General features: G+C 40.0%; 1 protein-coding gene across 1 annotated transcript in view; it reads left to right on the top strand.

Moving 5' to 3' along the window:
* VAT1L (vesicle amine transport 1 like) overlaps nucleotides 1–13,264 on the top strand; it is a 54,144-nt gene extending 40,880 nt beyond the window's left edge. Inside the window, exons 8-9 of the mRNA XM_015640344.1 lie at nucleotides 8,454–8,537; nucleotides 10,434–13,264. Of these exons, the coding sequence (XP_015495830.1) occupies nucleotides 8,454–8,537; nucleotides 10,434–10,532 (183 nt within the window). The 3' untranslated portion in view covers nucleotides 10,533–13,264. The remainder of the gene's footprint in view (nucleotides 1–8,453; nucleotides 8,538–10,433) is intronic.
* The last annotated feature ends 391 nt before the right edge of the window (nucleotides 13,265–13,655 follow it).

Below are 13,655 nucleotides of genomic sequence, written 5' to 3'. Positions count from 1 at the left end.
AAACAGATTTCATGATCCAGGTTTTTCCTGTAGGAAAAATACTCTAATCAGCTCAAAATCATGGCTAGTGATACTAAATTTTTACATTTTGATTGTACCCATGTTTTCTCCGTGCCCACATAGGCGTTTATGAAAATTGGGCCCCGCATACCCCGAGTTTGATGTGTCTTCTTACATATGCTCAGTGCTCAATTTCTGCATCTTAAGAGCTGGCTGCATTCACCACAGGCAGGAATAGAGCCTATTCAAAATCCTGTAAATATTATGCTGCTTTTCCATCTGTCATATGCAAGCTGCTGAATACCCTCAGCCTCCAGAACAGAGAGTCTGGGAGGTCTCGTCAGAATTAATGGTGTAGGTGAGACAGGAGAATCCAGGCCGGTTGCAGATGTGGGTTTGCCAGCCTCTCACGTACCCAGCTCCCACACAAACGGGTAATTGAAGGATTTTGTCACAGCAGATAAGGCAATTTAACACTAGAAGCAGTTTTCTGCTGGCTATTCTGCTACACAGAAGTGCAAGGGAAATATTCCTATCACGAATGCAGATCATTCCCAGGGAAGTGTGCTGTGCTGAATACAGGTTATTCCATTGCTCTCAAGGGAAATAATCCCTTACAGCAAAGGATAGTTTTGTCCAAATAAGTGTGTCTGGTAGGATAATTGTCACTAATCACGCAAGAAAAAAGGTTTTCTACAGAAGCTTGTATAGAAGGTGGCCTAATAAAAGGAAATATTGCAAACTCACTTAAAAAAATAAAAACAAAAAAGCTTTGGAAAAAAACAGCACGTTTCCCACTGAAATATTACCCCCAACATCACATTGTATAAACACAACAGAGACATTTCAAGATTATCAAGGAGAAAATACACCAGCAGAACAAGATGTCTGGATGTTGACAGATGTTTCTTTTGGGAGCAAAAGGACTGTCCTTAGCAGAGGAGCCAGTGGCTGCTGGCCACGTGTGTGTCCTGGCCCTTCACTGAGCCCAGTGAATCCTGCAGAGGAGATTCACCTGTGCCCTGACACCCTGGCAGGGTCTGCAGGGAGTAGGACACCACAGATGCTCTCAGAGCTGCCAGCAAGTTCAGGAACTGCTATCCGTGGTTCCTTGAGTTTCTTCCCTTCCTTCCACACACTACATCTAGACAGACATAACCCAGAAGACAGACTATGTGGTTTTTCTTTGTAGTGAGTGTGGTGTTAGTTTTAAAAGCTGTATATACCAAAAACATGAAATAAAACTCTTCTCCTGGTCTGAGAAGAGCATCTGCAGTTAGAATGCAGCTCACAATCTATTTTAAAGACAGCATAGCTTTGTAATAGAACACAGCAGTGAGCCTGATAAAAATTATCTTGCTCTGTAGCACTAATGAAAACTATAGTATTAAAGCTTTGATTATGTGGGATCTCAGCTAGAATCTACGGCAGTATGCATCTTTTTTCTTCATTACTGTCTAGAAATAATGCTTAAATAATTATTCTTGATATTATTGTATGTAATACTCATGGAGGTAGCTCTGGGCTCATTGAAATAGTGCCAGTTATGAGCAGCAACAAAACAGTCAGCCCTAGAATGAAAAATGGGCATGTTTTTAATTCAGATTATTTTTTCATAAATGTGAAGGAGATTTGGATCATTACCTGTGACACTTGGGTTGCCAAAGTAACCTTGACTAGCCAGCTGATGTTTGCACAGCGCATGGCACTGTCACCATGGAGACCCTGTCCATGTGATTTTGCAGGCATGATGCAGTTGCAGGCATCTCAGAGAAGAATTAATTGTTGGTGAGCAATGCTCGTGCAGACAGCTCTGCCCTGGCAGACAGAGCCTGCAGTCAAACATGAGCTAAATTTTTCCTTTGTTTAGCTGCACGGAGAGGACCAGGGCAGGGTCTCTGGGCTGTCGTAAGGAAAACACAGAGTTCTCCTGAGGGAAAGTTCATGCTTAGATTGGGACGAGTGGTCAAAGAGTGCTGATCTGTGTAAATCCCATGGCTGAATGATAATATTCATTTACAGAACATATGTTTGAGTGATTGAAGGCTATGGAACACTGGTATTCCTTTATCAGATGAGACTTTTTTCTCCTCCCAGTACCTGCTCTCCCTCATTCATGTGCAACCTGGTGATGTCAGGGAAATTACACCAGCAGAGCAGACTGAAATCTGTCTGTATATACAGGATATTCAAAATTCTTCTCCAGAAGTACCTGTCGTGCTGTGCTTTCCATTCTGACCCATGAAGAACCTCACAATGGGACTGTGAAGTGGATTTTGGGTCTGTTTTGCACAATACCAAATCAAAGACCAAACAAACCTTTTGATAAGAGATATAGTTCTGTTTCTGATGGTTAAGCAGGCTAAAGGATGCTCCCTCCTTTCTCCCCATATTCTTTGGAGAAGCCAGCCAGCCTCAAGACAAAGCAATTTTGCTGTGGTGAACTGCTTTGTTCCACCTCTTTTACTTAATTATGAATGGTCTGGATGACGTTGGATGGTTAAAAGGTGCTGTTGCTATTTCTGGGTGCTGCAGCTGTGATGAGCAGGCAGCAGTAGGAGCAGGTGGGGGTTCTGCAGACATGTCATACACCCCTCAAGGAGACACAGCCCAGGCTTCAGAAGCTGCCTGAGCCAGGATGTGAATGGATGAGCCAGTTTAGTGCAGGAGAATGGTGTAAGTGGGTTTGGGGCATGCAGTGACATCTGGGGAACTGCTGTAAAGAACCACTGGAGCACCAGCTTTGGAGATGTCTGTGCTGGACGCTCTCTAACGTGGAAGAAAACAATACAAAAAAAGTCACATGGATGTTTAAAAGTAATACTGGGCAGAAGTGACTTAGGTTGGTGGCCAGATGCAGGGAGTAAATACTGCTCCTTTTGTCTTTGCTTTTGGTCTGAAGAATCAGTTGAAGGATTAAAGAGGGGGGAGTAGCTGGAAAAGTAGGGCTTTGGGGTGATGTGTGCAACACAGCTTAAAATTTATGAAGGGATTATTTCATGGCTAGAGGGGAGCAGTCATGACACGCTTGAAAGGCCTGGACATTTCAGTGTGTAAGCAGAGGATGAAAGGTGATTCTTGGAGATGATGTATAAAAATAAACAGTGATCTTGAACCTAAGGGTGTGGAACTAATGAGAGGGAAAATTGCAGTTGTAGATCATAACCTAAAGTGACGCTCTGCTTCACTGTGCCCACCTGTTGCTGAGGGATGTTTCCTTCATTTGGGTGCTGATAACCTTTTTGACAGCTCACGATGATACAGTGTTAGAACTACTGGGGAGTTTTACAGATTACACTGAGATAATTGAATTAGTATCACTCCTGGTTTGGATTTAGTTTGTAATCTTGTCATAAGATTCTTTAACCTTTCATACCATGGCCTGATTTATCAAAAAGGGGAGTGAAGGATTCCTTTATTGTAAGTAGAAATCCTTTCAAATACCTCAGGGAAAAATACTGTCATCAGAGGGCCCCAAGAAGAAAAAGGACAAAGTCCTCTGCCACCATCCAATAGACCTGGTGACAGTGAGGGGGTAAGGGAGTTGTCTGCAAAAATGGAACTGTAACCTGTGGATGGGAGTTTGTGCAACAGACTGCATCCAACCTCATGCAGCTGAAGAGTATCCACTCTTCTCTTGCACCAGCACCTTTCAATGTTTGGCTTTTTTTCCCTGAAGTAAATGTAGAACTCCACTAAAAAAAACCAAATCAATAAAATTAATCACATTATTGAGCTTCATGTAGGATGATGAAAACATTGTGCTGTGACATTTCCACTAGGAAGCTTTTCCATGGCGTGTCACCTTCATTGTTTCTCCCTCCTAAACTCCACATTACTGACGTGGGCCTGAAGCCCCCAGTGTGTTATGGGTGGGGTTTCATGATCCAGCTTCCCAGCCTCTTTTGTTTTACTCCTGAGACCGGTTCCTTGTAAGAGCCAAATACAGAAATGGATCATTATGTTTAAAATAATATCTGAAGGCTTGAAAATAGCATCCATTTCTTAGGTAGGCTGTGTTTCTCTTTCACACTGTGAAATGGTACAACAGATAATTAGTAATACATTTTCCATTTAAATTTCCCTGTATTTAGAAAGGAGTAGACTGCTCTTGCTATGTTCTAACAGCAAAATGAAGTTCCAGAGCCAACTGAATGTCAGCAAGAATTTATTAATACATCAGTTGAGATTACTGTTGGCTCTTGATTTTGAATGCAAGCAGCCAACAATTTACTTTGGTGGTAAAATGGGTAAGTAAGTGGAGGCTTGAGTATAGTAATACAAAAGTTGGAGCATAATTGTTTGTTTCAGACATGTATTCTTTATAGAGGATCAGAGTTGCCCCCAGGAAAGTGTCTCTATTCAGGAATTTTTCCAAAGGAAAAGGACAGCAGAGGTGGAGACCTGAAATGAAATGCCAGACAAGAAATCTGTCCCAGTTATTGATTCCACCTGGGGAAAGCATAAACAAACTAAAAAAAAATAAGAAAAATCCGAGGAGAACATAGGGGGAAAAAGGAGAATTGAGGCAGGAGTACAATATATATTTCAGGGGGAAAAAAAAATTTAGTTGATTTTAAATGGTCTCTTTTTACGCCCTGACACAGAAGCTGTGGAAAAGCAGTGTAACTAGAAGATTGCTGCAAATATCCAGAAACAATACCAGCATGTTGTATTTGTTGTTCTGTTTGGAATACACCTTGGTTTTCATTGTTTTAGCATTGCAGATACTGTTTGAGTAAAAACTGTGTAGTGCCTGCTATTTTTAATTTCAATAGGAAAATCCTTTTTGTCTGGTCTGAGTGGTTACACATAATAACATGCTTAATTTGGAGCTTTTTTAACCTACATTTCTCAAAGAGAAGTGCATTGAAAATTAGTCAGGAGTGATGACAGACTTCATTAAACTTCCCTAAGTCATTTGTGGATATATTGTGATTCCTGAAGGCTGGTTTCTTACTTGTTATAGTAGTGCTTCACTATCTGTTATTATTAATACTTTACTATGTAGAAGGAAGAAACTGAGATAATTATTATTCTCTTTTTTCTATGCAAGTTTGTATTTTACTTTAAAGGAAAATTGCTATCAGTTCACTAAAGACAGAATAACTACAATAAAATCATACCATGTTCCCACTGCATACACAGGTGCTATGTTCAGTAGTGGAAAATAGTTTATGACTGTAGAGGATTCACTTTTGCTTTTAATGAAACAAAAACTTTGCAAATCATTAAGTAAAGAGAAATTGCAAATGGGGTTTTCTTGAGAGATACCGTATCAATTCAGTGTATCATTGCTGCCAAGACCAGTGGTCCACTAATGTGCAGAGTTTCAGATTCCACTGCAGAATTTGATAGAAATTGTGTCAATCTGGGGGTTCTCAAGGCTAAAATCTGTAGTTTGGCATTAGTTCAGACACAGACCCTCTCAGGGCTGAGCCATACTGAAAGCAAACACAGGACGACAGAGTTTTGTCCTTTATTCCAGTGGAAACTCTTTGTATCAGTAAACACCCTTTTGCACTGCTTCCAATCCAAGAGCCCTCTGATGATGATACTGCGTAAGAATAATTTCAATTATCACATCCACATAAACAAAAATAAAATCCATTTACTTGGCTTTGAGCTGACAAATGCAAATAACCACCAATATGGAGTAATTGGTGAAAAGGGATTTAGGGATAGAATGCTGTAAGAAGAGGGAAACTTGTGATTCTTTCTTCTGGAAGGGATGTTTATTTTGACTCAAACTTCAACCACTTTGGGGAACCTCCAGCAAATTCCAGAACTTCTACATGCCTCCCTGTACAACCAATTAAGTCTGGGTCTGTTCAGAGGAATGCACTGTCTTCATTAGGAAAGGACACCAACTCACAGAAGCTCCTCCCTCTGTGAAAGGCATAGAAAAAACTAAAAGTTCCTCTATAGTCTGTGCAGAACAACTTAACCATACTCGCACAGCAGAGAAGATTTTTAATGCTCTCTGTCCCCTATAGGAGAAGAGGGAATGGTTTTAATAGGCACCTTGGGAAACAAGTAGTTGCAGTCTTGGTTGAACAAGTGGACTGTTAGCAGCCATAAACATAAAATTACTCATTTCTAAAACAGCTCATGGTCTCTTAACTCAGACATCGTGTGCTGAATGGCATTGCACTAGGACAGGATTGGACTGACTGGGAAGGTAAGTTGCAAATAACACTAAAAGGCACAGATGTTGTATCAGCTCTTCAAATTCTTTTCAATGTTTTTATATATTTTAATAGCTCCATCTGGATTCCATGGCCACTATTATTGTTATAAGTTTTATTGTTCCCTTGCCTCTGCCTGCTGTTTGCATTTGCAAGTTACTTACAAGTGTCTTGGAAACAATTCCTGAACCTTTCTCCAGGGGCTTAAATTTTATATTGTGTATGGGAAAAAAAACAGGGAAATCACATTTTCTCAAATTTGCCTTGCTAAATATGATATGGTACAAATTAAAATAAATGTTGCATGTCCTGCTTTCCACATGATGTTCTGGTTATAAATTTCAGTGGACAGGCAAGTGTGTTTGCTGATTTTTCCAATTCTGTTATTTATGCTGTGCTGTAACCTCCTAAATCTTGATTTGGGTAATAACAGACATAAAAAGTTATATAGCTGCTGCTTCTCCAGCATCATGGTTGGACATTTTAAAGGAATGTTATCCATAGTGGAGAACTAGTCTGACAGGACAGTTGAGTGTTGTTGATGCTCTAAGGTAGCTTCATAAAAGGTATTGTGATTTTGTGGGCTACGCTTAGAGGTCAGCCTGCTATCCAGTGGGATTCCTAAGATTGTGTTTTCTGAGGTGAATTTACAATAATGCTCTAAATTAGAAAGCTATTGCATTTGCAATGCAATTTTTCTTTTGTTCTAATAGAATTTTTCTTAAGTCTGGTGTTTAATAATTGAGGGAGCACCTCTGTAAAATTCCAGGATTACTGAGTTCACTGCAGTCAGCTTCCCAAGTAAGGCCGACAGATGGGAAAGACATTTTGTGCTGTGCCCAGCATCCATTAAATTTAATTGGAAGTTGAGTGCTGTATAATCTTTAAAAATCACATACCTCCTTCTGTATTAGACATTCAGGGAATATTTTGGGGACCTGGACCCAAATTCCAGCTTTTAAATGTATCATGGGACCCATCAGGTCCCAACTCAGCATTTTCTTTCAAACGTATATGCCATTATTCTTAAAATATTCAATAGAACTATGTCACAGGTGCTAAATCCTATTAACATAAAACTCATTTTTGTCTCCACCAGCCCTGTTATGCTGGCAAAGAGCAGTGTGATTAGGATATGGAACAGCCTTTATGGGCACATTTTCAGTTCCTGAAGTTTCCCACTGTGAAAGTGAGGAAACTCTTGACATCTTCCAATTTTTAGTGATTTATAGAACCATAGATTGGAAGAGACCTTAAAGCTCATCTCATTCCAGCCCCCTGCCATGTGCAGGGACACCTTCCACTATCCCAGGGTGCTCCAAACCCCATCCAGCCTGCCTTTGGACACTGCCAGGGATGGGGCAGCCACAGCTGCTCTGGGTACCCTGTGCCAGTGACTCAACAGTGGTCTGTATGCTGCACATTAAATATTCAATGCAATACACTCACACACAAATTCAGTTTATCAACAATGAGCTCTCCTGAGTTGTGAAACTTCATATATCAAAATAAGCTTCTCTCCAGTGCACTTGTAAGAAGAGGTTCTTGTGCCTTTCTCACATGCACTAATTGCAGCCAGCTGTTAAACAGATGGTCTTGGTGATATTAGTAGGACACCAGTTATTTAACTTTTTTTTAAGTGGGAAAAAAGTGAGGAAAAGAAGGGGAAAAAATGTTTGCTTAGGCAGCAAGACCCACAGTATTACATCAATCCCATCCATAGCCTGGGCACAGCATTTCCTCTGTGGTAACCCCTAAGAAATTGAAAAATATCAAAGGTCAATTAGAAAAATGTTTCATACTTTCAGTGAAAGTAGGATGTCTTGATAAATATTCTGCAAAATGCAATGAACAACCTTTTAGTATTACCTCCCTGAGCCTGTACTTCTCCCTGCACCTCAGCTATCCATCACTTTGGTTCTGCATTAACCTTGGGGATGAGTTATGCTCTATAGGATATATATATATGATATAGAGATTATATATATATATATATATATATATTATTTATTTATTTATTTATATATATATATATATATATATGTAACTGTCCCCAGGACTCACATCTCATATTGCCAAACACAATGCAAAAGCCAGGCCTCACAAATTCACTAAAAAATGTTTAACTCTCATTCCTTTCTCAAGCAGCTTTTTGAGTGACCTTGCACATAACGTGCCTTAAACATTTTGCTGGTTTTGGACGGGAGGGACTCAGGATTCTCCTACAGTGTGACTGAAAATTATCAGTAGTGATCTTTCTTTCAGGTGAAGGAGGCCATGCAGAGAATCCATGACCGAGGAAATATAGGAAAACTCATTCTGGATGTGGAGAAAGCGCCCACTCCCCTGGTGAGTGCAAAGCACTACAGACATTTAGTACAGCCTGGCAGTGACTTCTGGACACATGTCCCTTGTAATGGTTTTTTTTTGACACTGATTTCTTCTAAATCCATAACACCCAAATACTACCAGTAACCATAATTTCTGTATTTAACCTGAGTGAAATGCACTTCCTGAAGTGTCAGCAGTTCAGGATGCTGAACTGCTTCTATATATACTTCTCTATACTGGATGACTGTCTGCTTCTCCAAAAATGTGCCAGCAAGAGTTGGACTGGGGTAAAACTGCCACTGTTTTGATTGCCCTTGTGATGGAAAACAGATAGACTTTTCTCAAACTAAACTATTCCTGTATTAATAAGTGGATTGAACAGGAAAACCCCCAATCAATATTGCTTCAGTGTGCAAACATAAAAGTGCTTTCTGATTCCCATACTAAAATTAGAGCATACTTTTGGTAGGAATGTAGTTTACAGGTTTTTGTCATGTATGAACATGAAAAAATTTCTAGAAATAGCCTGAAGGAAGATAGTAGTGATGGAGCTCTGGTCCATTAGATTTGGAACACTTAGGATGGTACAGAGACCTTTCAGAGAGCAGTGGTAAATGAAAACCAGGCTCACTCCTGAGCATTCACTGATGGTGTAGGAAAGAGCAGTAAAGAAGGTAATGCAAACCTGACTTTAAATCAATACTGATGTATGAAGTTTGCTTTCAGACCTGAGAGACTTCCCATTCAAAAGAAAAGAAAAGAATCTGGACTTACAGTTAAGCTCTTACTCACTCTAAAACTGCTCCCAGATCTCAGAGAAACTCTCTGCAAGGAAAAGGAAGGCTATGAGGACCTCACATGTGGAACAATGCACTTCCATGAAAGGGTGTTAACTCAAAAATATGGGTAACTTCACAGGAATGTTTTTCTGCATTAAAATCGGGTTGTGTTTGAGATTTTTATTTCCAGCAGAGGCTAATAATCAAACAGGGATGGAGCATCATTGCATTTCTCTTTAAAAAGTAAATGGGTCCCTTGCTTCACTTGGTTTTGCTTACTTACTTTTTTGAAGTAGTTATAACCTAATATATGAATCTTCTTGTGTCCTAAGAGAGGTAACGTGGGTGTAAAACAGAATCCAGTCACACTAATCTGTGCTGTTAGACACTACCCCCATCCAGTGAGCCAGACTCTTGTGCCTCCACAGACCTGTCACACTGACAGGGTGAAGTGCTGGAGGGTCCTGCACCTTTACACAGCTTGTTGTAAATATTTCCACGTGAAAAAATAACACAGTGTACTCTTTTAATGCTGTTCTGAGCTACAGATTCCTGCAATTGCCTGCTGCCTGTGCAGGCATCTTCAGTAAAATATGAAAATGCAGTTTCTTCCCACTCCTGTATGATCTGGGATCTGCACTTTGTCATGGGTGTATCCTGCCAGCATCTACATATCCACTCCTCTATATAAAGTTTCATTGGGTTTTTAATATATAAAAGAAAGGAAATTGCCCCCTGGGTTTTCACACCATGTCTCAGATGGGGCCATCCATTAGCCTGTTCCTGAAAGAGGTCCCACATTCTGTAAACTTCCTACACAGCTGTGTTTCCTGTCCAAGACCCTTACTACTGGTTTACTACAAGTGCACGGAGCAGAGTCCTCGTGTGCAGCTGTCCTACAAACAGCTTTCTGTTAGGAAATAGAGCTGTGAGCCGTGGGGGAGCAGCTTGCAGGTTCAGCTGGAAGTGGTGTGGAGCCAGCAGAGGCTTTGCACAGACAGAATGTTTATTTTCATTTAATATTTCATTTCTTCTTGGATTTCCAAAGTCACTGTATCAAATGAATGAAGCTGAAGTAAGGAGGAATCAAAGGGTGGGGAAGGTGCTCTGATGTCCTTGGTCTTTCATGGTGCAGATGGCCAACGACAGCACGGAGACGAGCGAGGCTGGAGAGGAGGAGGAGGACCACGAAGGGGACAACGAGAACAAGGAGCGCATGCCCTTCATCCAGTAGCAGCCAGAGGCGGCGGAGGCAGGAAGAGTCGTGAGGGAGAAGGGAACAAGACTGGGAAATCTCTTCTGTGCATCAGTGAACAAATGCTGTAGTACAGTGTGTGTTGTATTTGTTTGCAGTCAGCTGAGCTATGAGCTGTTGATCATTGTTGTTTTGAACTCAAGTGCCATTCTCATCCAGTGCAGTATTACGACATTTCTGTGTAATGCCCAGTTTCCCTGTAGGAGTCCCATGGATTTTTCTGTTCTTGTCTGAAAGCCTTATTATCTTACTGTGTAATTTTAGATGGGCATCTTTCTCACGCAAATTCCAACATCTTGCATAAAGTTATTGGGGAGGTTTGGGCTTTTTTTGCAAGTTGGAAACAGTAAAAAAAACATCCCCACTTGCTGTCTGAAAGATTCTAGTTACTGAAGGGATAATTTTATATTTCTGGATTTTCAGTATTAAAATAGTTTTCCTTTAATGAACCACAAATAAAAGTTGCAACAAAGATTACGTTTTCTTTTCCTCAGTCATACTTCATCATTTCACAAGCAATCCTATCTTTATTTTCAAAAGTACCTTATCCAGAATCAATGGAATCTGAAATTGTGCACAAAATCATTAATTGAGAGTCTTTGATCAGCATCTTCTGGTAAGGACACATTGACTTACATGTCAAATTCAAACCAATTTTAAATTTCATTTTTAAATTGCATTGGTAAGGATCACTTATCAGGTTGTGGAAAAAAAATTGGTGACGGAGTTTATTGGTCTGAAATCGCTAATATGTGGCCAACTGTCAGGCTGGAGCTGAACTCTTGCAGAAGTTAACCCTGTAAAAAATGAGGTTTAGGCCTTAATCCTACCACAAATCATGTACAGGGATAACTTCCATCTAGGTGAATTGTTCTATCAAAAGCTCTGCTCCATATGTACAGTTACCTTTATAATTATTTACAGGATCAAGTATTCAAAGACCAGCTAGTCTTATCTACCTCCCACTAGTGGAAACTATATCTAAACATTAAAAAGTATTTTTTCCACGTCCTTCACCTATCCAAGCAGCAGCTACTCAGGTCCTCAACTGTCTTGTTAAAACAGTTATTTTAAAATTACTGTGATCACATACAGTAGAAATGCTGAAGGACTGGCAGAGACCTTGTATACTGCCTACAGCTTCAAATTAATATCCTTTTTTCAAAAGGAAGTATTTACCCAGACATGACTAATTGTTCAACTAAATCTACAAGTAGCGTGTTATGATAGAAGGTAAAAATTGATAAACATGAAAAGTGGGGGCTTCTCAAGCTTTTCTCAGTGTGAGAGGACTTCTGGGTCTGGATGACTTTTATGTGTGGTTTTAGAAGATTCTCATTAGGTTTTTTCTGTTTGTATGGTTTTGCTGCCTGAGTATTAATGTCCATCTCTTCACACTGTACTCATGAAGTTGCTGTCAGATAATTGTGCAGATGGTTCATTCTGAAGGAGTTCCCCTTGGGTTGAACAAATTCAAAAATAACAGCAAGAAATAACTGTGGAGAAAAATGCCAAAAAGCTTTTGAGCTGTTGATCCAACCAGAACTTCATTTTTCATTTCATTATAGTCGAGTTCATTTTCCAGCTGGACTTGCCTATGCTTGCAGTGCCATTTCGGGTTCAAACAGGGACTTTATCCACAGGAGAAAATAAGTATTCAGTGAGAGTTTTCCATTTATTGGGCTTGCCAGTTGGACTTTTAAGAAGGGCCATTAGGTTTTCGTGACTCATCAGCTGACAGCAGTAGGAAACATGCCCAATTTTGTTTTGCAGCTAGTGTAATGATGTTGTCCTGCAACAGACCTTAACATAACTAGGAATTTTGATTTGACGCCAAAGTGAGCAATATTGCTGGTGACCTTCGAGCTGGCAGTAAGTGGCATTCTCAAGGCCTTAAATTAGTAGGGCAAGCAGAATAGCAAACCCATTCTTCTGTTCTAAACCACAGTCTGGTGGGCTCTGCTTCTAAATTACCCTGCAAGACAAATATGGGTGATCTTGGTCATGGCCACAGACACCACAGGGACAACAATCACATAATTTTGGCTAGTTCTTTCTGGTTTTGTTAGCAAGGCAAAAAATACTTTTCATCCTAATTCATACCAATTTTAGGGCCATTTTCTGATCAGCAGAATATCAGGTAATTGCAGTGAGTACAAAGGAATGCTTCTGGAAGTACCTGAGTGCAACACAGCTGAGTGTGACCATCAGGAAGCTGAACTCTGCTCTGTGTTTTACTGGGATCAATATAGCATGGAGGGAGGCTGCTGCTGGAATGAATGGAAGTTTTTCAGGCATTCTGGAAGCAGGATGTGTGCTAGCAGAATTTGGCCCACAAGCCCGAAGTACCTTTCAGGAGACCACAAGCAGTAGTATCACACTGGCAGGGGTGCAGGCCATGCTGTTCAAACTGGTGAAGCCAAGGCTTGTCACTGACCAAGTCTTACTGTAGCAGAAATGAAGGGTTGTGCTTACTACTGACAGTGTTGTTTAATCAACTCTGAGACAATTGGATAGTTTCTTCAAGTGAAACAAATTATTTCTCAATTTGCCTTAAAGGAACTGTGAAAGCTTCTTTAACTTAAGCCTGATTGAAGTGTACTGAAACACTGTTTAATTGTATTTGTTGCTTTAGAGCTTTTGTTATATTGTGCCTACAAAGCAAATTATGTTTACACAAAAATATAAATAAAATGTTGAGCATAGCATTATCCTTGGCCTCTATGTTTTATTCTAGTATTACGGTCACTTTAGGGAACTGACTTGGAACTGCTTAAGAGGAAGATGTGAGGTCTTATTTTCCATTTTGGTCACTGTGGGATATAAAATTAATTTGACTATTACAGAGTAAATCAAGGTTATTAAAAGTGCTGCGTGCTGCTTTGCAGAACAATGTAGATATAAAAATTTGAATGTCACAGTCTAAGAAATTCAAAACATTATATAAACACCTTTTACTAAGTGTTTAGGGAAGTGTATTTTTATACAAAGAGAAACTAGGACTTATGCTTCCACACAAGTTATCCTCAGAGAGACAGGTCCTTTCAAAAATCAGAATTCCCTAACGGAATAACCTTAAAATAGAATCCAAAAGCTGTTATC

The sequence above is a fragment of the Parus major genome, chromosome 11, assembly GCF_001522545.3.
Source record: "Parus major isolate Abel chromosome 11, Parus_major1.1, whole genome shotgun sequence".
Classification (NCBI taxonomy): Eukaryota; Metazoa; Chordata; class Aves; order Passeriformes; family Paridae; genus Parus; species Parus major.
The sequence above is the reverse complement of the archived record's forward strand: the minus strand, read 5'-3'. Positions and strand labels throughout refer to the sequence as shown.